This window comes from Electrona antarctica, assembly GCF_951216825.1.
Source record: "Electrona antarctica genome assembly, chromosome: 7".
Lineage (NCBI taxonomy): Eukaryota > Metazoa > Chordata > Actinopteri > Myctophiformes > Myctophidae > Electrona > Electrona antarctica.
Window position 1 is genome coordinate 29,914,947 of NC_136812.1, and position 26,838 is coordinate 29,941,784.

The 26,838-nt window shown below is 43.0% G+C and overlaps 1 protein-coding gene across 2 annotated transcripts in view; it reads left to right on the top strand.

Moving 5' to 3' along the window:
• The window catches only part of faf1 (Fas (TNFRSF6) associated factor 1), a 94,195-nt gene that overhangs the window by 23,922 nt on the left and 43,435 nt on the right, over positions 1 to 26,838 (top strand). The window contains exons 7-11 of one of the 2 annotated variants that reach the window (XM_079505296.1): positions 1,289 to 1,394; positions 8,963 to 9,049; positions 26,247 to 26,342; positions 26,497 to 26,623; positions 26,746 to 26,809. In XM_079505296.1, coding sequence (XP_079361422.1) covers positions 1,289 to 1,394; positions 8,963 to 9,049; positions 26,247 to 26,342; positions 26,497 to 26,623; positions 26,746 to 26,809 — 480 coding nt within the window. The remainder of the gene's footprint in view (positions 1 to 1,288; positions 1,395 to 8,962; positions 9,050 to 26,246; positions 26,343 to 26,496; positions 26,624 to 26,745; positions 26,810 to 26,838) is intronic. The other variant, XM_079505297.1, reaches the window with a different exon arrangement.

Genomic DNA, 26,838 nt, shown 5'->3' on the forward strand with positions numbered 1-26,838 from the left:
ACCCTCTCACAAAACACTCTCTCTCTTCTCCCTTCTGCTCAGTCCTATTACATATGCATCCATCCTTCCACTCCACACATTTCCAATCTTCCCTGGTTAGCTACAACAAACATTACATTTACATATTGATTTCGTAGTTTTAGTCAATGTAAATATGCTGTCATTACAGTAAATTTGAGCTTCTGTTAACATAAGCTCGTCCAGATCTGTGCAGATTAAGGCGGTGATTGCATAATTAATGTGTGCGCTACATATTAATTCCCCTGTCCCTCTCTCCCTCTTCCTCCTCTTCCTCCTCTCCTTGGGTTCTGAGCCCTGATTAAGTGCCCGCCTCGGCCTTTAAGCCCCCCATTGATATTCAGCCACACAGACCCAGCGTTTGCTCAAAACGCTACTTAACCTCACAGCTTATTGTAAATGAAGCTTCCAAAAGTTGATTCTTAGCCCCCACCTACTCTCTCTCTCTCTCTCTCTCTCTCTCTCACACACACACACACACACACACACACACACACACACACACACACACACACACACACACACACACACACTCACTCTGTGAAGCACACAGTGACTGTTTGTGTTGTTTGCATCCGCTCCATCGCCACTCTACGGAGCAAATTAAGTTACCAGCCCAGCAACTCAGATCTGAGTTTATAATGCATGACGTCCAAGTCCATCCACCATGATGCTGTCGAGTACTGATCTGTCAATATACAGTGGGCAGTCCTGCTTTGGCTCACAAGGTTGCTGATTGGTGCCATGAATGGGAACAGTTTTGCCTCGGTTTGGTTTGTTTTGTTGTTGGGTATTGCCAGTTTTCACCATAAAAAGGTGATGTTGGTATTTTGGCTTGGTTGAGTTAAGAGCCAGGTTGTCTTCATCAACATTATGCACCTCACAATTGCCAGGTATATTTGCAGTTAGACCTGCATTAGACTCCCATGCTGTTACTGTGCCAAAGCTGTGGTGGCCCACTTTGCTGGGCGGGGCTCTAGTGCGCAGGCTTGTCAGGGCACAGCCGGTGGAGTGGCCCGCTAGCCCCCAGAGGAACCACAGCAGTCAGCCACCTCACTCTCACTCAGCAGGACTTCGCTGACTGACTTGTCTGAACTTGCTTCACACTTAACTCTAAAGCTGTTGGTGAACATGTTTGTGTTTTTTGTTTTCCTTTTTCCCTCCTTTTGTTTCACATCACTTCTTTATTTGACCCTGTCCCCGTCTTCTCCCTCGTTCCTTTGCTGTGCAACCTTCCCTTTTTTAATCGTATCTATTCCTCTCCTTCTAGTGGTCTTCAAGAGTCTCTAAACCAGAACTTCCTGCTGGTGATCAGCCATCGTGAGGCCCAGAGAGAATACAGCCTCAACTTTCCTGGCTCCAGAACCATACAGGAGGTCTGTTACACACACACACACAGACACACAGAGACACACAGAGACAGACGCACAGAGACAGACACACAGAGACACACACACGGACACTACTGTATGACTACCTTCCTATAATTCTGTTTTGATTCCATGTGCAGGACTCATTGCTAGTCTGTCTCAGACATCAATTCATTATTCATCTAAAAGTGATGACATTTCAGAACACATAATTACTCTCACAGCTGTGGACTGACCCCCCCCCCCCCCCCCCCCCCCCACCGTCTCTCTTTCAACAGTCTCCACAGTCGGAGAGGTGCTATAAATGACTGCCCACTATTTGATCTGGGTGTGTGGAGGCGAGCAGTGGTGGGTGGGTTGGTGGGGGGCTGAGAGTCCATTCATTTTCTCTATCTTAATCTAAACAGTGGATTTGGTTGCAGATGAAATATTCATAGTTATTCAAACTGGGCAGTGTGTGAATGCACGCTTCCTTCCTCCCCAGAATTTACTACACAAAGTGTGTGTGTGTGTGTGTGTGTGTGTGTGTGTGTGTGTGTGTGTGTGTGTGTGTGTGTGTGTGTGTGTGTGTGTGTGTGTGTGTGTGTGTGTGTGTGTGTGTGTGTGTGTGTGTGTGTGTGTGTGTGTGTGTGTGTGTGTGTGTGTGTGTGTGTGTGTGTGTGTGCAAATGTACACGTTTGTACACAAGTGTGTGTGTGTGTGTGTGTGTGTGTGTGTGTGTGTGTGTGTGCAAATGTACACGTTTGTACACAAATGTGTGTGTGCGCGTACACAATGCGAGTGTTTCTTCATCTAGAGGTCATCTCAACATTGATCCTAAGTTGAAGTTCACATTAAGCCAAACAAGAGTGATTTGTTGTTGCCGTGAAGAGTCAGTGCGTCCCGATCTCTCCTCCCTTCCACAGAACTGTCAAAATAGAGTACAAGAGTAATTTTGAAAGAATCAAATTAATGGCTTCAACAAAGTAGTCTAGTGACTAGACTACTTTGTTGAAGCCCAAACGTAAGGGAACCCCTGGCCTGGAGTAGACTAGTCTAGTCCAGGCCAGGGGTTCCCTTATGTTTCCATGCTAAGGACCACCAAATATTGCACCCTTATGTGAAGAAAAGAAAAACGCATTTTTGAAAAAGGTATTGACACATTTTAACAATAATTACTTTCCCAAAATAAGGGCACAACAATCTTAGAATTAAGATTTTATTGAAATTTGGAGACGGCCTGCATTTTGAAAACCACTGGTCTAGTCTCCCTCTGTTCTTCATATCCTGCTGGACTTCCATTTTAAAATCCTCCTCCTCTCCACTCCTGTCCTGTCCTGTCCTGTCCTGTCCTGTCCTGTCCTGTCCTGTCCTAACCCCCTGTGCAGGGAGGGAGACCTGAGCTGGCGTCATTCATTATTCACAACAGGTAGCCTGCTGTTACAGGTGAGGGGAAAAAACCTCCCCAGGGACTGACAGGGTAGAGAGAGGAGAGATCGGTTCTCTCTTCATCATACTTTACAGACAGATGGGCCCCATCAGCATTGTTAAATCTATAGGCAAGCTAAAATGGAATTGGCATTTCTGTATTGGCATGATATGGCATATGTTTGTGTGTAATCCCAGTAACAGGCAATATAATTCCACTTGAAAGTGTTCTTGTTCTTTGTGCTCTATAGTTGCAGTTGCCTTCTTCTGGAACTCCAACCCCAGTGACCATTACAGTAATAATAATCAGGGTCCTAGAAGGATTGTAATGGTGCTAATTGAACAGATTAGTACAACCAGCGTCTGATCTAGGAGGCAACCTCCCGCCCTACTTTTTTTCTCTTCCATTTCTCACTTTTCCTTCTCTCTGTCCTTACCTCCCTCCCTCCCTTTCTTTTCCCTGCATCCTTCTCTCTCTCTCTCTCTCTCTCTCTCTCTCTCTCTCTCTCTCTCTCTCTCTCCTTGGGCAGATGGTTTTGATGAGCGCCCACTGTGAAACTTAAGTGTTTCTGCTGGGATTACAAACACTGGGGAGGGGTCCCTGTGGCGTGGGAGGGGAATGGGGGTGGGAGTGGGTGTCCAGGGCCACAGAAAGGAGGTAGCGGGGCTGGTGGCTTGATGGGGATGCTGGTAGGGGCCTTGGGGGCTGGCGAAGGGACAATACAGACTCAAATAGGCCTTCATGCCGGGGTCTTTTCCTTACGCATGCTTGTCTTTAGGCATCCCGAGGCCTCCTGTGGTGAAAATGAGGCCCAGAACTTTAACCTGCATAGATCTGGACTCTGTTCACCCTATGTTGACCATACTCTTCACATATTTTCTCTTTTGTCAGGGTGGGGTGGGGGTTTCTATCCTTTTTTTCCCAATACTGGAATGTGTTGGAACATAATTATGTCATATAGTATGTGTAGTATGTGTATGTGTTTCCATCTGGAAACTGGTGAAAAGGTAAAAAAAAAACTAGCAAGGGGTGCTACAGGTGCAATTGGCAGGACAAGTAAAGCAGGACAAGTAAAGTTGTGCGTGACCTCACACATAAGGACAAGGAGTGGTTTTGTGGAACGGTGAGATAAAGACATGCAACAAAGATTCAAACATGAGGAGGGCTGTATTTCTTTCTCTCTTAAAAGATGTGAGAGTGAAACAAATAAGCAACACCGTATTCAGCCAGCCTGCCTCCTCTTTCGCCCATACTGTGTCCCTTCACAGACGCGTATAGACCTCACCACAGACCACCTTTCTCTCTCCGCTCTCCCTTTTGTCTTAGCTGAGGACCAGCCGATCATCCTGCTTGTGCATATGAATAGGGATAGAGTCCTATCTTCTTGTTTGTCTTTGCCAAAGGCTCTGGCTTTGCCTTGTGGCTCCCAGGGAACTGCACCCTCCCTTGTCACCCCCTATTCCTTCATTCTCCATCTCTCTCTGTATCCCTTCTCTTTCCTCTTTCTCTCTCTCACACACTCTTCCTCCATCTCCAGAGCCCCAGGGTCTGCTGTGTAGTCTCTGATTGGCATTCCCAGACAAGAGCGTGGGGGTACGTTGCTGGCTAGATCGCGGGCTAAGCTGGAGAGCAAATGTTTGCCAGGGAAGTGGAGGGTAGAATAGGAGTGGCCGCTGGGTCCAGGCAGTCCGTGACCAGACCAGTTGTCCTGGGGATTTTTTTTCTCTACTGCCCCCAGGCCTGAGCCCAGACCCTGTCCCTACGCTGCAGCTGGGGGACACAGAGAGGAACCGAACGCAGACAGGACAACAGAGGAGAAAGAAGGAAGGATGGATGGATAGAATGAGAGGAATCAAAGAAAGGCATCTGGTGCCTAGGGGAGATGGAGAGGGAGAAAGAGAGCTTGTGACTGTTTTAACGGCAACCTTTTCTTCTCTTTGATTTCCTTCCAGCCAGGGATTACAGGCACTTGGCATTTGCAGTGATTGGATCATTAATGTTGCTGTGAGGAGTAGTGCCCAGCAGTTCGGCACCACAGCCTGGTGACACACTGTGGTATATAACTGATAGGGTTATACACCCTGTCTCATCACCACTGTAGCACCAGGGTGTTCAATATTAGCCTCTTATTGTGTACTTTATTTCTAATCCTTTTATTGCTTTTGTGAGATTTAAAATTGAGGGATTCAGTTCCTGTACAGTGCAAGCAGTATGTTGTTCAAATTGTGCTGGCCATGCAAATCATATTTCATGTCTGTAATCTATATTCCACTTGTTGGATAAGTTTATCCAAAACCTTTCATAACATAATTGAGTAATATTGCATACACTATAGCATGGTTGACCCAACTGGAAATGGTACCCACTGGCACGTGATCGTCCCATTAAGGATTCTTCATCCTCATATAATTGATACTCACTATGTTCATTATACAATTGTTATTTTAAGACCAAAGACCAGGGCAGGAAGGCCATACAATAAAAACAATGATTTAAAAGCTGTTCATTATTCCCTCAAATAATTTCTTGGTATTTATTTACAAATGACCAAATGTGTATCAACGCCTGAGACAAAGGTTCATACATGTTCAGCCCTGGACTAACCAGGGTCACTGGATTAATTTGAAGATGGGGACTTAGAATTCAGAATGTTAACAAAACACACTGGTGTCAGAAAAAAACATATTGACATGGAAAAGACAGGAGAAAAATCAGCTGGGGCAGCGTGGCCTCAGGTCATTTTTGAGGTGCAAAAAGGCCAAACTGAGGGGCCATGGCCTTCATTAGCTCCATGAAATTCCTGTGCTGCTGCCTACCAATGACATCACCGATAGCTTTTTGTAACTAATATAAACTACAACCTTTCTCATCCTGAAAAATTAGCATGCTGAAATGGAAGACAATGTTCTTGCATCAATAACCAATAAAGGTTTGAAATGTTGTTTGAATTGGCCTAAACCTGCCGATGATGTCACTGAAGTGTCCAGAGCCCACCCCTAACGAGTAGACAGAAATGGTACCATCTTAAAATAAGCATTAGTGAGACACATTTTATGAAGACTTGGTTGGATGCCTGAAGAAGGTCAGAAGACCGAAAGCTTGCTAAATAAATACATTGATTGTGCGCAGATCAGAGTGTGCGTAGCTTCCCTTTATTTTTTCTCATGTTCCCTCTGTGACTCCAGCACCTCACTTAAGTTTCTTTTAGCGGATGAGCGGTGGTTCTTACATTTTTGTATGAAGTCTTGGTTGAAAATAAATGCTGTGTGCCTTTTAAGCTATGCATACACTGGCATTTTTATATCGTATGGAAAAGATGTAATGCTGTAGATGTAATTTGCTTTAAATGTTTAGCCACAAATGTCCATCACAGGCTTCAATGATAATCGTAATCTTTGATATATTAAATATATCTATCGAACTATATCTATTTTTGACAGACAGGGGGCAGCACAGCAGCAGATAGTACTGGCCTTCACAGCCTGTGCTTTGTAACTAAGGTGTAGGAGCCTAATGAAAATATTGGCTATGTATAAACAAGAATATAAGATTTGTTTTCTTACATACACAGTAAAGTAGCACCAGTATTGAATACTTGGTTAATCATCTTCCATGTGGCATTTTTGAGGGGCGATAGCCCCTCCTATGTCCAGCTTTTAGTGTATGTGCTAACACAAACTGTCCTACACAAACATTAAATGCCATTGACAATGAATGGACAATTTTGAGTGTTCATGCAAACACAAACATTGTGTAACACAAACATTGAAGAAGAAGGTGAGGATGGAAATTCTGATTGGCCAAAATGAGATGATGTATGATGATATACGATGATAAGATCGCCCCTCACTTCACACAGGTGTGATTTTTGTGGTCCGCTAGCCCCTCCTATATTCAGCTATAGTGTAGATTCTTGTCCTAACACAAACATTAAATGCCATTGGCAATGAATGGAAAATTTACGTCTATGATTTACGTTTATGTGTTTGAGCAAATCGGCTATTGTCCTAACACAAAGATTAAATCCCCATTGACAATGAATGGCTGATGTACGATGATAAGAGCACCCCTCACTTCACACGGGTGTGATTGTATTGTTTTATAATGCAAGTATTATATTGGCAAAATATGAAGTATAACTTGGGACTAATTGATTGGCCGTATCTGGTTGTGTAGATTGTGGTGAGACTGGATTTGGTAGGTCAGGCCTTCCACTGCCAGATGGGCTCTGCTCCTCTCTCCTCCTCCTCCTGCCTGTCGCCTTGTCTCACCCTCTTCATGGTGGGAGTTTGTTGTTTCTCAGATGCTGCTTTAACCTCTGACTGCAGCCTCTTCATTACTAGTGTTTATACCTCTCCTCTCCCCTCTAGCCGTCAGCTGGCCGGCCGGTCAGTCAAATCCCTGTAGTCTGGCTGGTCAAACATAGATATTACACTCTGTAATAACACTGGCCACCCGGCCTGACCCCAGCGTCTCTTCATAAGGACTTTGCTCTGCAGTATGGTGGTGTGGGATTTAGCACAGGACACAAGATGGATGCTGTTCATCATTTTTTGTTTTATTAAAGGGACACTTCACCCTTTTTGCAAAACAATATATGTTAATGACGTTTAGAAGATCTAGAACACTTACCTGGGGGTCTTTATGTGTGTAATATGTGGTTTTAGATCTTTTAGATTTTAGCAGTGAGCCCAGTGTCTAGGATGTCATGGACACTGGGCTCACTTCCTTCCTGGACTACAATTCCCATAATGCTTTGGTGCACTGCTTCTTGTGGATAGGGGGGGGCTGTCTTACTGAGACAACATGTAGTCCAGGAAGTAAGTGAGCCCAGTGTCCATGACATCATAGACACTGGGCTCACTGCTAAAATCTAAAATATCTAAAACCACATATTACACACACACACACACACACATATAAAGACCCCAGGAAAGTGTTCTAAATCTTCTAAACGTCATTAACATATATTTTTTTGCAAAAAGGGTGAAGTGTCCCTTTAATGTTCTTAGTCAGGATTTAAATTGTTTCATTTAGTAGTACTTGGCCATGGGAGACTAATAAATATATAAAGTTAAGAGCAGGAGACTAGTACTGTAATTATAGTATTTGGTTGTAATCTCATGACCGATGGATAAATGCTAATTTTGCATTTGGATACTTCAATAATTCCTTTAAAAGTTCACAGTAAAATACTTGGTGTTCATTTATCCATGTGTACGATGTAACACAATGGACCCTTGCAGGTCCATTTGGTTACATTTGGATACTCTCTGAATTAAATTATCACGGAGGATTTTAAGGTGTACAATTGGCTGACATTGGCTTTGACTTTGTGTTTGTAGCGTTCTTGAAGTTTCCACCTCCGTGACCAGCAGCCTTGCATACGCCCAAGGATACATCTCTTCCCAGTGCTGTTGTTCCAAAGACAGGATTTGACTTGTGTGTCTAGGGAGCTTTGCTCCAACAATGGTCAGTTTTCTCAGCGTCTGTGTCCAGCCGTGCAGGCCCACAGGGCAGCATTCTGCCCGGGTAATGCGCTAGAATCCGTGGCCCGCCAGCGCTCAGACGCCGACGGGGCTTTGATCAGCCACAACCGGCGCACATCGGGCTGGCGGCGAGGCTTTAAACCAACGACCTGCCGAACAACTAACACGGCGCTCGACAGGCGCTGGCTGACCGCTAACTGTTTAAAAGCACGGAATGTTATTAAGTGGTGCAGATACAGCGACTGCGCTTGAATGGGAGAAGAGAAATACTGTTCATTTCAGAGCGTGGGGCTGTTGTTGCAGGGCATTAGCCGAGGCATCCCAAGAATGCCTATAACACTGGCTTTTTCTCCCCTTCCCTTTTTTCCCCTTCTCATCCCTCCCTCCTTTTGACTCCACTCCTTCTTAGAACTCTCACACTCTCATTATTCCTTGTGTTACTGATCATAGAGGGCCGTCACATAATCCTCACTACATTTGATGGACAGATTAAATAGATACAGCTAGGGTCATTGACAGTTTTTGATAAATCCTCCTTTTTCGTTTAAAATAATTCATCATGCTTGTTATGGCAGGCAGGGGTGCATAGAAAAAGTCATTGTCCACTTTGCGAATTGTTTGTACTTAGTTTTATGTAGGATCTAATATCTAAATCTTTCAAATTTGTGTGTTTTTAGGTGAAGAGAAACGTTTCAGACTTGACCAATATCCCAGTGCGGCATCAACAGTGGGATGGATGGCCAGCATCGGCATCTGATGACTCTGTAAGACACACACACACACACACACACACACACACACACACACACACACACACACACACACACACACACACACACACACACACACTACGCATTAATTTTGTAGCTACTTGTAAGTCATGATCTGCTATTTGGTAGAATACAGTCACCTGTCTCGACTTTGCTATAGAAATCTGGCCATCGCAAATGCTTCCATGTTTGTCTTGGCTGTCACTGTACTAATTCTAGTGTCTTTTTAGATGTGTAAATCTTGAGTTTATCGGAAATGAGCTCTTGCATCTAGGATAATTTCATGCTATTAAAAAGTTCAACTGAGGCCAAATCTTATATTCATTTGCAATATTTCGAGGGGTAAAGTGTAACAGTTCCACATTACTGTTCGCCATGCCAAAAGCATCTGTCCAAAGCAGGAAAGTAAGATGTTGAAGCTAATTAAGATGTCAAAGAGGGGTCCCGTCCCATGTCCTCTGTCTGTGGATGTTAAAGCTCACATCATGGAGTCTCCCTGACCTCTCCCGCCCTAGGGTCACTCTCCGTAGCCATTCAACCAGGACACAGTCAAACTGATCAGAAGCAGCCCTCATACAGAACCTTCAGGAACCCCTGACCCTTTTTGTCTCTGGCCCTCTTTGACAGCATATGTGTTCCCATGCTAATTGTATGGAAAGGTTTATTATTCCACTTTGTGGAGCTATTGTGCACACATTTGTGTGTTAACACTGCACTCTTTTATACATTTATTTTGATCTCTTTGGTGTTGAGCATTATTGTTTCTTTCTGTGTATTTTAGGTGTAGTTGCATACTTTATTCTTTGTGGTGCCTTAACAATAACCTCCCCCGTTGGCTCTGTTTTGATGGGCATATTCTATTCTATGTGCCACCCATTCTCCATCGTACAGATCCTCCGTCAAAAGAGAACGAACAATGACTGCACCTGTTTTTATGATTTTAAGTAAAGCTTTTTATGATTCAGCAGTGAAAGCAAATGATAACCGCTAGTGCAAAGGACAAAAGCTTGTGCATCCTTTGAGTTTACTTTTTTTTTGGGGGGGGCTCTACCTTTCACACTATAGACCTGTGATGTGACTCTACTGTTGCTACAGTTGTCTATCTAGGCCTCCTCCAGTCAAGAGATCAGTAAGAGCCAGAAACATAAACCACATCACAAAAATATGACTTTGAAAATGTACTTCACTTTATGGGCAAGTGGTACTTTACCGCATTTCAGCATTGCTTGAGTTATGTGTTATGAATGGCACATCACTTCCCTTTCCAGTGTGAAAGCAACAGTACAGTAATACTGGCACTTGCAGCGGAAGTGTGTTACCCCACAGCCGTCGTATGAACCCTCTGCAGATGTATTCAGGATGCATTACAATACATGATATACAGTAGTGACCACATTTTATGACAGATATTGCTGTACTGAAGCTGTAAGGTGCTTTCTGTAATACAAAATGTTTTGTGGATTGTGAAATTGTGTTAATACACACCACTTAGCCTTGGATTATGGGGAATTCAAGGCCAAACTAATAGAAACTGCAGGCTTTCTATTACTATTATTATTAAAGTTAGAAGCCATTGTTCTCGCATTACTAAAACAACTAGAGTGGTGCCTGCGGGGGCCAGTGCCCGTGGGAGCCTGGGCACTGGGCATGGGCCCTGCGTGTGTGCCCAGGCACAGAGCTCCGGGGACCACCTAGTGCGCCCGGCTGGGTCCGGGACCCTCGGACGGCCTTCCTACCTACGGGATTGCCCCAGTGGGCCAAAAAAACGGGTCCCCCGCCAGGTTAAGTCCTCCAGGCAGACTGCGTGGACCCCACCAGTTTACCTCTTAACGGTTTCACGCCCTGTTGAACTCTTTTCAACTTTCCCTCATGGTACTTGTCCACTAGCAATTTATCATTCTGTTGAGCTGGTCAAGTCCTCGTGATGTCAAAAGTGATGACAGCGGTATCCCCTTTTATGCCCATATATGGAGTTCTTTGTCAGGCATGCCCAAATATGGAGTCTATGCAGATGTCAGGTTGATGTTAGAAGTCGGTGGGATGAACCTGTATTTAGGCATGCCCAAATATGGAGTCTGGCCCGGGCAGAGGCCTTGTGATGTCAGCTGTGGCCCGGGCAGAGGCCTTTTGTGGAGATTCTGCACAACCGTGGGTCCGACCAACTCGACACCGGGCACTGCACTCCCTGTGGGGGTGTGGAACGTGTGTGTTGAATTTGAAGTAGGTGGGGCGAGTTAGATGTAATAAAATGTTTTGAAATATTGTTTGAAATTACCAAATTGCCTATCGATGATTTCACTACTAGGCATGTTTCTGAACTGTCCACAGCCCTTCTCCGAGACACAGAGTACACAAAATATGTTCCCATATTACAGTATAATAAGCATTAGTGAGGACCTATTATATTAGATTGAAAAAGGATGAAATGGTCCTTTAAGGCAAGCCCTGTGCCAACTGGATGCTGATATTAGTTTTTAAAGGATTGTGTGAATAGGAGATATAGTGCATGTCAGCACAGTGAAAGTAGTGGGTACACAAACTCTGGTATATTGATAGTTCTAGCGAGCTACAAAGTTAATTGACTTGTGTGCTGAATGAGCCACCAAGGCTGATATGATATTTTGTTAAGGGCTTTACACATGTTATTGCAAAAAGGTTGTCACCAAAGGCTGATATTTCGTTAGAAATCTTACTTATGCACTGCAGAGACATCAATGCTGATATTAGTCGCTTGTGCTATGAGCCACCATGGCTGATATTTTGTTAAGCGCTGAACTATTAATGCTGATATATATATATATTTGTTTTTGTTTGTGACTTTTTCATTCCTGTTCTGATTCTGCATCCTCAGCTACTTTAAAGCTGCTATAGACATGATGCCCAGGGCTCATGAATAGATCAGGGTTCATTGTGGCAGCACAGGCTCAGTCAGCACCTGGCTAACGGGAATATGCAGTGTCTGTGTTTCCTGGATGAGAAGATATTAAAAAAGCACAGACAGAAGTGTAATAATGGCCCTTACTCTAGACCTCTTATTGAAATGTCTGAGAGTATTAACAGAGAAAAGCCCAGGCCTAGCAGGCAAGCATAGAGGCGTGTGTCAGTGCACTGCTCAGCTCATTAGACTGTTCTCATCTCCAGGGCTTTGGGCCAATAAACATGATAGCTGGGGGCGAACTCGTAAGAAATCACCACGATTTGGCTTTTGGTGAATTTTGGCATTGTGTTAGGTATGGGTATAAGGTTTTCAAAAAGCTGTGCAAACGCATTGGGCACGCCCCCTAGTGGGCTGTTTGCACAGACTCAAATATTAGATACATAGCTATGGTTGTAAACCAAAATAATTGATAAAATGTTATCTATTACTATTGGGTGTGCTAAATAACATGCTAAAATGTTAGGAAAAACGAACAACCAGAAAGGCATCGTTTTCAAGATGGCGTCCACGGTGGCTAAAATGAGCTAAAACGCCTATAAACTGGGATTTAATATGTAAAAAATCATGACAATTATGCACTTCGTAACTACTTTTTGAATTTTGGCATGGTGTTAGGTATGGGCATAAGGTATTCAAAAACCATTGCAAACTAATTTGGCTCGTCCCCTAGTGGTCGGTTTGCAATGAAAACACTATTAGATATGTCAGATATGTGGTTTTCAACCATACATAAATGTCTAATATTTGAGTCTGTGTAAACAGACCACTAGGGGGCGCTCCCAGTACATTGGCACAGCTTTTTGAAATCATTATACCCATACCTAACACCATGCCAAAATTCAAAAACTAGTCACCAAAAGCCAAATCGTGTGACCCCAGCTATGACAGCAAGGGCCTCAGATTACATTTAGCTCTACAGACTGGCCTGGTTGCAGTCAAAATCGATTACTGCTTAGCTTTCCTATATATATTTTAAGCACTTACATGTAAACCCTGGCCTATGTTCTTCCTTAGTGCTCTATACTTGGTTTGCTCCTTTTTCCCCTTTACACCAAATCTCTTCAGTCAAAATAGCAGCCTGTGAGCATTCTTTTTTTTTTATCTCACGATTGTGTAACCCATTTTTTTCACCCAGTGTCAATTAACTATTGTAATTCTGGGCTCTACACTCCCTCTGCCAACCCGGGGAGAGCAACGGACTGGCCTCATACTTCCTTCTATGCATGAGGAATCCAAGCCGCTTCTTTTCACCTGACGGGGTGGAGTTTTCCTTGTTGGACGTAGCGTGTGTACGGAACACGTTATTCCAACCAGTTCCTTTCCCCTCCATCAGGCAGTTTAGAGAAAAGCATTACTGCATGTTTTTTGTGAGGGTACCTAACTACCTATCATAGGGTACACAGGGAGAACATGCAAACTCCACACAGAAAGGCCCTTTCGTCAACCCCACCTAGGGTATGGGCACTGATGACGCGGAGAGGGAACACGCCCCCAGAGTCCCCAGCGGGAATCGAACCCAGTACCTTCTAGCTGTGAGGCGACAGCGCTACTGACTGCCCCACCGTGTCCCCCATCATCATGAAAGCTGTGAGCATTCATGATGATGGGGACTGTAGTTGTTTCCAGCGCAGCTGGAGTGGGCGACAAGAGTTGGTGGTTTATAGTTGAGTTCACAGGCCCAGCTGGGTGCAACCTTTGCTTGCCTCTGCTGTGCAGTTTTTTCACTTTGGCACATCAATTATTGCAACACACTTAGATATAGAGGTGATAAAAGACCATGGGGTGCATCACTGTTTAATTATAGTTTACTTAATTGATTAACTTATTTAGGCTATCTGTTCCTTCTGTTCATTGTTCATGTTATGAGAAAGAGAATATTTAAGTGGTGGCATTTGTTGTTGTCTTCTGTTCTGTTCGGGCATCATGGCATTTTCCTGGAGAAACGTTCTCACCTTTGAGAGAAACTAGCTTTTTTGTTTTACGTCACCCTCCCTGATACTGTCCCTTCAATGTGTTTCTTTGTGTATTGTCCTGTGGTCTATTCAAGGCCATATACAATGTTGAAATTGGACCAGGCTGGATAATACTCAAGTAGCACTGAACAATGGAACAGTTTATTCAGTGCATGGTGGTATGAGGTGTTGGGACGTAAAAGATGAAAGTAAAAGTAAGTGGGTAAGTAGAATGCAAATATGCAATCTATGCTGTGGCTATGCCACGTGATTTTTGGTAGTCAACTCGAATACCATAATATTCTATTATTTGGCGGTAAAATATCATATTTCTTTTCATCCAAGCATTAAAACACTGTATTCGGAAACGACCAGCGAGTAACAGGCGAGCCGGTGAAGTGCAGGCTGTGCAGCTGCCATTCTGATTGGCCAAAATGCACAGCAGCTGTTGCTGTTCAGAATCAAAGTTAAGTCCACAATGCCTAACGGATGGGCGCGTTGTGAGATTGCAGATCTGCTATTTTCGATGTGCAAGACCAATCTACGGTGCAGCATAGCATGTTACGTTGTTGGAGTTATACAGGAGCGGGAGAGAGATACACGGAACGGCGCTGGTTGAAATAAACGATGCAATGTTATTCATTCAATTCATACAAGCCTAAATGTTCAACAACAGGTCTTTATAATGGTTATGATTAGCGTTAGAAGGAGCTAGGTTATGATTAAATTCTAGCAGGCTATGAATCAATGATCATCATCACTAGTATCGCGACCATTATAACTCTATGATTGCTACATAGCTGTTTGTTTTTAATAAGGTGCATGCCTGTACCTTTTTTTTGGATAAGCATAAAGAAAGATTAATAAGAAAAAGCAACATGACATGACGGCAAGAGCTACTGTAGTGTCACCAAACTGTGGATATTAATGGTTAGGAGGGAGTACTGCTATACTCTACTGGACGACATGACAACACATCTCCAATCTAACTTGTTGAACAAACTACAGTAATAAACTCACTAACAGTAAAAGTACAACTACACACTGTAGTTGTCCCCATTGAGTGTATGGTGCATGCATTGAGTGACGGTGACGGCTAAACCCACGTACAATAGGCTTATATATGATATGAAAACAGAAATCACAGAAATCAGCCAGGAATGGATTAGTTCTTAAAGCTGCTATAAGCAATAATATGTCAACATTTTTTTTTACTTCCTGATTGGTTAGTCATTTCATTTCATTTAATTTTTTCTTCGACCAATCACAAAGATTCTAGGAACCTCTTTGAATGCAGATTGTGTGCCCCTAGATGTGTTACAGAGACTAATTATTTTGGGAGTGTTTTACTCATTGCTGGCTGTCTGAATACAAAAAAATAATTCATTACAATTTTGACATATATTGCTTATATCAGCTTTAAGTTGGAAAACTACCAACAACAGAGCTCACCGCTGCATGTCTGCTGTAGAAAAGCAACTAAAAAACAAACAAAAAACATAAACATATTAAAAATAACATTAGCGAATACTCAAATTTAGATTTGCAGTGTCGAATAGCGTTTTGATATTCGAATATTTGATTACTCTATTAATGCACTAGCTGTGGCCAGGTGATGTGTTTAAGTCTAGCAGGGAGTATTGTACAGTCTTGAGTCAAATCATATTTGCAGATACTGTACTTTATGTAACAAGCTTGTTGCATGCAATATGAGTAGACAGAGATTGAGTGATCCAGGTTTTTCTTCGCTCTACACCAGCTGTGTGTTTAGGGCATGGCTATTGGGCTGTAGCCCCAGGTCTTTTTACTTCAGCTCTCACACACACACAGAGACACGCACACAGTGTTGCCAAATGGTTATGGGGACAGTACGCTCTGTGTCTGTCACTCTGATATTTTCATGGGATCTCAACCTCCTGTCACATCTAGTCATCTACCTACAGTACTAAGCTATGGCTGTCAGTCTTTATGTTGCCTTAACAAAGGTGCTATAGTGCTGTGACTATAAAGCCAGCAAGTGTTCCCAAATCAGTTACATTTACCTCCCTGCAACCCACACCAGAAAGCTTTATGCAAATGATGGTGCGATTATGCTAGTAACAAGTGCATTTGGAGCTAGTGCTATAGCTACTTTCCTCTTTGAAAAAAAAAAAGAATAAAGGTTGATTTTTGGGGTATTAAATGTGGGGTTATATTGCTATAATTTATTATAGCTATAATATCATTTATAGCTGTAATATTAGGTATAAATAAATTATAGCTATAATTTATTATAGCGATATAACCCCAATCTTTCAATTCTATTGCACAGCCTTTGTGATCTACTGGTATACTCTAATTTAGTTGCTGAAGGTGAAGGTTGGCCCTAGCTGACCACTGGTTAATGTTGTTTTGCATTTCACTGGCAATTTGTGAAGTTCTCAAATAGGTCTAAAGCTATGTTTATTGAGTTCATGTTAACCCTTGGTAGATGTCTATAGATAGATATACACAAATTGTGGAATTAAATCAAGCCCAGCGTGTTTGTTTTATTATTAAATGTTAATGCTGTATCAAATATACATAATTGTGCTTTTTGCATTAGTCACTTTCTGTGGCACTTTAATCCAGGGGAGAGACTTCATGATAGTATTGGCTAATATTGAATTCCAAAAGAATCGCGTGCAGATCACGTCCTCTTTAGGGCTCGGCCCTAGGTGTTTCAGTGCTTCCCTGCTCTACACACACCTGTGTGTGTGTGTGTGTGTGTGTGCGCGCGTGCGAATAGTAAGTCATACTAAAAAGGGAGAGCATCAAATACCTGTGTTAATTAAAGTAATCCTGGCACTGCTCCCGTGAGCCACTCCCACCTATCTTCACCTTGAAGCAGAGTCCAAACCACACACCTAATTAAAGTAAGCATTTTGTTTTAACCTACATGGAGCTTCCAGTATGTGGGTTTTACTCTTTTGACTATTCTAATTTCCCAGAATGTAGACAAATGGCTCATTGATCTAAACTCACTGTAGTATATTGGCAAGTTCTGCCAAACTGATGCTTCATGCAGAATACTTGTGATAGTGTAGTGTAGTGGTTTGGGAAATTAAACCATTGATTTGATAACAGTGGTTTGAAGTAACATTTTATTTGAGGCCTGCAACAAATTAAACTAGAAAGATGCAATTTTTGAAAAATTGCAAAGTGTGGTTGCCGCAATCGCTAACATAGGCCCCTCCGACAAATGTTGCTAGCCAATTACGATGTCACGTCTCCCCTGTGATCATGTGTAAGTCATTTGGACGTTACATATTTTGCATTTGTGGCGCCCTCTATGGATTCTGCCTGTGGTGTTTTAATCGGATAGGTTCAGAGATCATGTGTACCAATGTTTGTGAGATTGCTCAGATTGGAACCTATGGTTCAAGAGTTATAGGCCAGTGGGCTGTTATAGCGCCACCATGAGGCTGATGATGTAATTATGTTAATTATTTTTTGTAATTATTATGAACCTCTCCAAGTTTTGTAATTATAGGCCTTATGGTCTCAGAGAAAATTTGCATTTTCCCATTTATGTCAATGGGAAAATGTAATACACAAATACATTTATATCATTTATATCAATTCAGAACGAAAATACATCTCTTGGATGCACCTGGGACGTATCCTCAGTGATGTATCCCAAGGTCATTGGGGTTTCGGGTCTCAAACATCATACCCCTCACTCGGGTGACCCAGCCGAGGTGATCAAGTCCCGACTTACGTCCCAGTAGCTACCCTTGATCAGACCCACTAGGGAAAGACCAGGGCCACACAATCCGTTGGATCCACTCCGGAACTACTCTGCCGGGACTGGGAGGTACAATTCTGGTATGTGGAGGGACTAGGCTCTGTGGGTTGACTCCTGTCCGGGCCCCTCCTACGTCTCACCAGGTCCACTCCTGCTCTCATCAGGAGTACCGCCAGGACCTGTGCGTTGCACCAGACTCCCAGCACCAGACACTTCATTCAGGAGTGGTGGTTTCTTGAGCCGCAATGGTTCTGCAGGCTCCACCTGGGCGACGGTGGTACTGCAGGCTCCGCTTGCGGCTCGAATGGCCCTCCTAAAGGCCTCATCGATTAAACTATACAACATATCTCTTAGCAAAATGCAAGCACACCATTCTCAATGAAGCCGGTCCATTTGAAGTGTGTTTCGCCAAAACTGTGGGACAAGTAGTCCAGCAAACTTTAGGGTTACTCTAGAAACAAACTTTAGGGTTACTCTAGAAACAAGAAGAATAAAATATTTAGTCTGGTTGCCCTGTTAGGGCAACCAGACTAAATATGTCTGGTTTGTGTTTTAGATTTGAACCTGGGGCCTATATTGCCATTTATTTTCTTTGTCAGTTATGAATTGCATCACCTCTTTCAGTGCTGACTTAAGTTTCACATAAAGGTATCACCAGTTAAATACAGTCCAACCCCATGGGGTCAAAGCACTACAACTGTTTCCTTTCAAAACAATAACATTAAGACCTAAATTGGACTTGCATAATGCTATTTTATTCAAATTCATGCCCTGAAATATGAGCGTTTCTTGATGCGTAGTTATTTAATTGGAAAATTAACATTGTCAGAGTAATCAAGGAAGTAATCATTGTTAGCAGTGCAAAGTGTCATTAACTGTTTTTTGTTCTGTGACATGCACTGTATATAGCTATATAACCAGTAAGACGGTCGCAATAAAGATGACTTGAGCATTACTGTATTGAAAGGACAAGTTTCAAACACTATTGGATTGATTCATAGTTTTGATTGTCTTTCATCCACACACAGTAGTGATAAGCAGCAAGTGGAACATCCCCATTACATCCCTCACATCTCTCCAGCCTCACCCCCCCCCCCCCCCCCCTTCCTACCCAGTAATTGCTGACATTTATCCAGTGTTTCATGGTGTTTGCTAATGTATTAACGCTGTGGGGCCTCAGAGGTCTATTACCCCATCGGCTGATGCCTGCCTCTGTTTCCCAGCTTGCCTTAATGGAATCCTCTACCTGATGCAGGTCTTTGAATCCAAGGACATATTGAGGGTGGCTGAGGTTAGGGTGAGGGGTATCTCGAGGTTGCCATAGCAACAGGGCTCAGTAATAAGCTCAGACAGAGCCCTCCTGCGTGATTGACTGCCTTCAGGTGACATTCGGAGCAGGAGTTATTCTCTCCATCTCATTCTCTTATTGTGTTTTTCCCCTCGATCCATTCTCTATGGTATCAATCACTGTTTCTGTCTGTCACTCTCTTTAATGGTTTTCTTTGAAGCAGAGGATATTGAGGAGGTGTTGTTTCGTCGTTGTCTGAGGGAATGTTCCTTCCCATTAGCTTGGTCGCCTCTAGACCTTCTGCTGTAACACAGGGCTACACCACCCCTCCGAATGGCAATAAATGTTTTGTGCTCGTATGTACATGCATTGGCTGGGTGAACCTTAGTCTTTCTGTGCAGGACCCCAGATCCTAATGAGGAGTGACATGTCTTCAGCAATACACTGAGGGCCCTGAGAAGCGAAAAGCAACAGGTGTTATGGGTGGGGCGATCTCCCTCTTTCTTCTCTCCTCACCTCACTTCAAGTCTTTATTTTCCTAAATTTCTCAAGCTCACACTGGTGTCCTCCCCTTGCCCCAGCCCCCCCCCCACCCCACCCCATTTCTCTCTCTGTCCTCCTGCACCATGACACTGTTTTGCCCTCCCGCCATCAAAGAGCTGGGGAGTAAGGTGGTAGTGGTGTTGCGGTTGCCGTCAGTACAGCTGTCAGTAGTAATTATCTCACACTCTCAGCCAGACACCTAATCCAAACACTGCCCACAGTAGAATAGGAAAAAAATGAAACGGCGAATTAAGCAAGAGAAAGGGAGGAAAAAGGAGGGGAGAGAGGGGAAGAAAGGCTTAGTGAGGAATGGGGGGGAAGAGAAAAAATGTTCCCTGCATTGGCCACTGAATGCTTCGAGCGTCAATGCAAGTGTTAATTAAAAGAATCAAAAAAAGAGGAGTCTGTCCTTTTGTGTGGAGATAAGGGAGAGGGTCATGCGTGGTGGTGGTGGTGGGGCGGGGGGGTTAACCTTGTCCCCTGTGCCCTGCGGCACTCCGCCCTTGTTTCCACATTTCACCAGTGAGCCGCAAAGCTGCACTTGTGTACCTCAACATCAGGAGAAGCCCCCGGGTCAAAGCAAGGAAGAGGATTGAGAGGCACTCAACCCCTCCCAACATCCATGTCAACCCAAGTTCTCCAGGCTGCCATTGGCGGGGGAAGTGATCAGCTTTATTTATACACTTATTAGGCCCCTCAGTGAAAAAACCCTCATTGTGATTTTCTTTTTTTTCTTTTTTTTTGAGGAGGGTGAAGTGTTTTCAAGAGTCCTCTCAACAGCCCCTGTTAAAGATTCAAATGTTTGATTTTCTATTCAATTGCAGCATGGCAAGAATAGAGTTATCCCCTTCCTTCACATCACTGAGACTCAGCCTCTGCATGTCTTGGACTGTCTCGGTAACCAAAGCAGTTTAAGCTCAAGGCCTTGCACCCATAATTCTGCAAATACAAATGTATTGTCAACACCAGGCCGAAGGCATGGGGAGAGAGTATGTTTTGCACTCTGTGCGTGCGTGCGTGCAGCTAATCTCCGGCACCATTGGCCCGATCCATGCCAAACTTTGCAAACACACTCCCTGGATGCCAACGATGAACCTCTGCCCCAAATATTCCTCAACGGCCTGTTATAGCGCCACCATGAGGCAGATTTAGGCAAAACACATTTCTGTAGATTACTCGTACACATTTTATCCATACATCACACAATTTGGTATACACTATCTAGTCATGTGATCAACACAGATCTGCACCATTTCCCATCTTCCATCCTGATTGGCTAAGATTGGCTTCCAAAGCTCACATCATTGGTCCGTTTCGAACAAAATGCCACAAGTCACAAACAGTGTGCAATTTCTGTGAAATTATATACGCACAGTTCCACTAGGCCGAGGACGACATGCCACTATCTTTTCCCCAAATCGGCCTCACGACTCACGGTGGCGCTATAACAGGGCAATTCCTGTTTTTTTTACCAATAACTGCATTGATCTGTATACAACTTATGTATGCGCACTCCCTATAATTTATGGGCGACTGTGGCTCAGGAGGTAGAGCAGGTCGTCCAATGATCCATGGGTCGGCGGTTCGAATCCCGGCTTCTCCTGTCTACATGTCGAAGTCTCCTTGGGCAAGACACTGAACCCCAAATTGCTCCCGATGTGCTGGTTGGTACCTTGCATGGCTTCCGCCGCAATCGGTGTATGAATGGGTGAATGTAATGCACAATCTATGTAAAGCGCCTTGGATAAAGGCGCTATATAAATGCACCATTTACCATTTTCCCTAGAGGCCATAGAAAAACATTTTCCCTGCATCCCTCCACATCTGCCGGTTATAGCTCCACCATGAGGCCGATTTCTGCAAAACGCATTGTTTATTTTAGTCGCACAGATTTAATCCAAATCTCACACACATCGGTACACATGATCTCTGTAGTCATGTGATCAAGACGAGTCTGTTGGATTTCTCAGATTCTACACTGATTGGCTAAGATTGCCTTCCAAAGTTTTCAGGAGTGGCCCGTTTTGTACAAAATGCTGCACATGTCCTGCTCATCCAGAATTCTATCATCAGAGATGCGAGTGATCTGGCTCTGCATTTCCTCAACAAAATGAAGCAAATTGTTGCAAAAAACACAAACACAAAAACATCACACACACATCACACACACCTTCTGGGCACTGGAGACCTGTGCCCAGAAGGGCACTTTTTCTATTTTTTTATCGTTCCAGCAATCAACAACAATTACTGTTCGATTTTGTCTCCATCCCATTTACACTTCTTCTTTGTATGAAGAGCACAATAATATATTGGTTGGTAAACCCACTGTTAAATTAACTTGGTCAGAGTTGAGTTACATGAACAAGGACAAGCCAATTCAGTTAAGTGCTCTTCCTAGGTGTTCCAGGAACACTCGGCTATCCCTGCCGTGACACTTTTAGATTCCTCATTGTCGAAGTACACTGGCTGCTAATTACCAGTAGACGAGAAATGGAATCTCTCCCACTCTCCCTCCCGTGCTCTCTCTCTCTCTCTCTCTCTCTCTCTCTCTCTCTCTCTCTCTCTCTCTCTCTGTGTAATCTCGGCTGATTGACTGTTTGGGGTCTCATGGGGTGGATTTTAATTTGGTTATCTACAGTGATGTAAGCAAATGCAATCTCAAATATTTTCCTTTTGTCCCTTTTGTCACACTTTTTATTTTGAAACCAAGATATGATTCACTATTGCCAGCAAGGCTAGTGTTTCCAGTGCTGGCCTTCTTTTGTATGCACTGATGTCATCCTAACCTGACTCCGATGTCATCCCCCCTCTGTGTGCTTTTAGCTGTGCATTTCAATGAAGCCTCTGCCTTTTTCTTTTATTTTGGCCAGCTTTATTAATTTCAGACAACAGGGATAGAGAGAGAGCAGGATATTATTCATTCCCTTTCTGTCAGGGGAGATACTGTATTTCTCATATCCCCTCTTCAGTTATTGAGCTGGTGGGAATTTAAGACACAATGGTCAATATTATCATTTTTTTACAGGCGTCATTAGGTGATGGACAATGATAAAATTGTCTTCCCTTTCCTGAGGAACAATGACATATGGTTCATTATCTTACATTAAGAAAGACTATCAAATAAAGTGTAGCTTTTATAAAAAGTAAAACATAATATTTCACAGGCTAGATCAGAGTAAATAGTCAATCCAGTCTGTGCTATAGAGGTGCGCAGCCTTTTGCTGTGATGATTGTTGCTGCTTTGCTTTCGTGAGTAGAATAGATAAGGATGTGTGAATAGGTTGAAAACTGTGCAACGTTTTTCTTCTTTAGTCCTTATCAGTAGGAGCTGAATAGCAACTACTCACTATTAAGTCTATGTTGCTGTCACGGTCTATTTGTCACTGTTCTCTCCTGCTATAGAAACGGCGGTCAGCAAAGAGAATCACTCCTTTTAAAAATGAGAAGGCAATACTCCTGCAGTCTCTACTGCTTTTCAGACTCGGTTGGCGTTGAATGTAATCTTCTCCTGATTCAACAATGTCCAGCTGCTCTTTGTCCGTGCTAACACCTGACAATGGAGCAGATCACAGAACCTCTGCAGGGGACGAGCAGCTTCTCTGCATCTTATCTTGCCTAGCCCTGGTTCCGTCACGCTGTTTGGAGGTTCACTCTCCCAGAAAAGCACTTGCATTTCTAGGTTCTGCTCTGCTCTTCACAATTACATGCATATGCCATATGACATTGTCACAACAAGTGGCAAGACTATTTAGAGTAGATGTTGAGAGTAGATTAAACGGACCTGGATAAATTCCTACAACTCATAACTCATGTATTCATCAGTTGTTGATTTAGTGATCTTTGTTGAGATTGTCAAACGGTGGCCTCACGAGAACCATGCTGTTAAGTAAATATTTAGATACAGTACATTTTTTAATTTGAATACTATTTAATCGTTTTTTAATTTAATAGGTACTATTTAATCGTTATTTAATTTAATAGGTATTATTGTATGTGTATTATGAAGTAGACTGCGTTGCTTGGACACTCGCGTGTGACATTGTTCTCTTTATGAAGCAGACAACTTTTCCCTGTACACTTTAAATACCTTGTGACTGCACCCTACAGCAGCACTGCCTGTTGCTTTGTTACTGCCTGTTGCCTTGTTGCTGTCCCTAGTATAGGCCTTGAGAGACTAGTTATAATGTGTCCCTGCAGAATGAAGCCATCTCCAGTCTGGGGTGTGGGAGCTCATTAATCAGGTGATGTTCTAGTAGAAACTACCACCCACCACGATACAGGTGGAGGTAAAGCTCATCAAGATTAGGAACATGGGCTGGTATTTGTTCTAAAATCATATCTGGGATTCTTTTTTGAATACTAAAACAACGAACGGAATGAAGAAACAATTGTAGAATGGTCAATGAGCCTCTTTTCAGAGCTTAATGATGCCTAACTAAATTGTATGAAAAAATGATTCTGCCTTGATGGGTCATTCATTCCCTCTTGATTATTGGACATCAGCCAACGTAATTAATATAAAGGCATTTGGTCCATTGACATAGCCCAAATCCTTACAAGAGCAACCTCTTATGTCTTTAAGCGTTTACGTCACATAAGTTGTCACTTATTGAGCCAAGCAAGCTTCCAGACGAGCTTATTCTGAACGTTTAGACAAAAACTAAAACGGGTTGCTTGGAATACAATGGACAAAGGACAGTATACTCCAAGCTACAGTACTGTACATGTACAGTATTGATTGCCGAATGGTTCAGCCAATGTAGCTGTCCAATAGACAGCTACAGGCTGTGCACACTCTGACCCAGCACCATTCCTTGCTTTAGTTAATTCATTAGAGCAAAGCAACACAGAGCTCTATATATGCAGAATATTTGTAGTTAAGTCCATACATGGAATGCTTTGTGTTGCTTTTTATAGTTTTTCCGGCCACTCAAATGCACCTTATAATGTACTTTACATCAGGTTTCTGTTGAGCATCTTTTGGGCCGGCCAATGTGGCTGATAACAATCTATTTAATCGGCCAAATGTAAAATTTACCGATCATAATATGATGCATGTCACGTGCGTCTTTGCAGATATGTGCATGCCACTTTACCACACTGTTCCTGCGTTTATAGTTCACTAAAGAATATTTTATCTATTCCATCACGCAGGGGTGTCACTTGCCAAAAGTAACAAAGTAGTTAGATTGGATGAGTGATATATTAACTAGCTATAACTTAGTAGATCTACGAGATTACACTGCATTGTCATGTAGGCTTGCTCTGCTCTTTTTGGTACACGACACCACCATACTAGTATAAACCAACTAGGAGGAGCATGTTTCAGCCTTTGCTGACCATCCCGTTCAACCATTACATGCGTAGTAGCCTACATCAGGGGTTCTCAACGTTTTTGGCTGGGGACCCCTGGAAATGCTTTGGCCATGTCTTGCGACCCCCGCTCCCCTCCCCACCCCTAATACAAATTGACCACTTCAATAACCTTAATAGAGAAAATATATCATAAATAAATACTGAAACCAGATATAATCATTAAGGAAATGTATGCATGTACTATGTAAACTCTGAATTTCCATATTCCAGCCATTTTTTGTGAAAATAATCTGGAGACCCCCCCCCCCCCCCCCCCCAGGGGTCGCGACCCACAGGTTGAGAACCCCTGGCCTACATAATCAGTTTTTATTTTGTTACATTATGTTAACTGTTTCACAATGAAGACAGCTGTCTGTAATGTTCAGCCTAGTTCCATCACTTAGCTCCGACGCTCTCTTCATGTTATTGACAGAACGGTGCTTGTATTGTAACCATGTTGGGTCCAAAGTTGGAGGCTTTTCCAGATTGCAGCTAGTAACTCACTCATGAATGATGTTGTACAACTTTATCCTTCTAAACTGCTGTTATGTGATCACTGCATTTACTGATCATGTATTGCTTGGTCGCAGCCTTTATGAATAGTTTCTCAAAATGTGCGACTGATTGTTTTTGTGGCCCACCCCACACAACTCTTGTTTTTGTTTCTCTGTGTTTATTGCAAGTTGCAGTAGGCTACTAGTAGGCAGCAGGCTCTGCTACATTGTGTTTATTGCAAGTTGCAGTAGGCTACTAGTAGGCAGCAGGCTCTGCTACATTGTGTTTATTGCAAGTTGCAGTAGGCTACTAGTAGGCAGCAGGCTCTGCTACATTGTGTTTATTGCAAGTTGCAGTAGGCTACTAGTAGGCAGCAGGCTCTGCTACATTGTGTTTATTGCAAGTTGCAGTAGGCTACTAGTAGGCAGCAGGCTCTGCTACATTGTGTTTATTGCAAGTTGCAGTAGGCTACTAGTAGGCAGCAGGCTCTGCTACATTGCCACACTGATGACTCGCCAGTCAATGTATGCTCTTAAACTTTCAATATGTTTTCAATGGTTGTAAATCTACATATTGTAATGTTGAGTTGCTTTAATATCCCCTATACTAAAAATGTCGGTAGACAGAAATCCGGTTGTGAGGACAGCTTCCTGTGGACAGAGCTTTCGTTAATTCGTTGTAAGATAATAACTAAATAATATTTTACAAACTCGCATAATGTAAGTGGGAAAAACAGCCTTGAACTTGTATTTTATTAACTTATGTTCTTTTCCATTACCTAACTGCCTCACATCAATGGCGTGTTCTTTTTTGCTATTAACTGATGTTTCCTCTGTCTTGTTTGTGTTTTCCAGATGACGCTAGCTGTCTCTGGGATCAGCTATCCCTGCCATCACCTCAGTGTGTGTCGAAGGTCCTCACCTGCCAATACCCAAGAGCCCACAGAAGAGGCATGTTTGCGTGCACAGAATATCCATTCCCTGTTATATAGTTATCTATAATACAGTCATGATATCAATTGATTACTGTAATGTATTAGTAATTATGTTAATTAGTAAGCTATATATATATATATATATATATATATATTCTTTATTTTTTCAGCAGTGTGCAGATGTTCACATGATCAGTGACAGTGAAGGAGATGATTTTGAAGACGCTTCAGAATTCGGCGTGGATGATTCAGAGATGTTCGGAATGGGCGCTTCAACTTGTCGGAAGACCCCCATGAGTACGTACTGTACAAAGAGGTTTTGCTGTGTTTGTTTTCAAGTAGTACTATTGACTAGACTATGAAACAACTCTTCATTAACACACCCAACGCTCATTCATTTCTTTTGTGTCACCCTGCAGTGCCAGAACATAGTGAAAATGAAGGTGATGCCTTATTGCACTTTACTGCCGAATTTTCAACAAGGTGAGCGAAGTTTAGGGATTTGTTTTGCA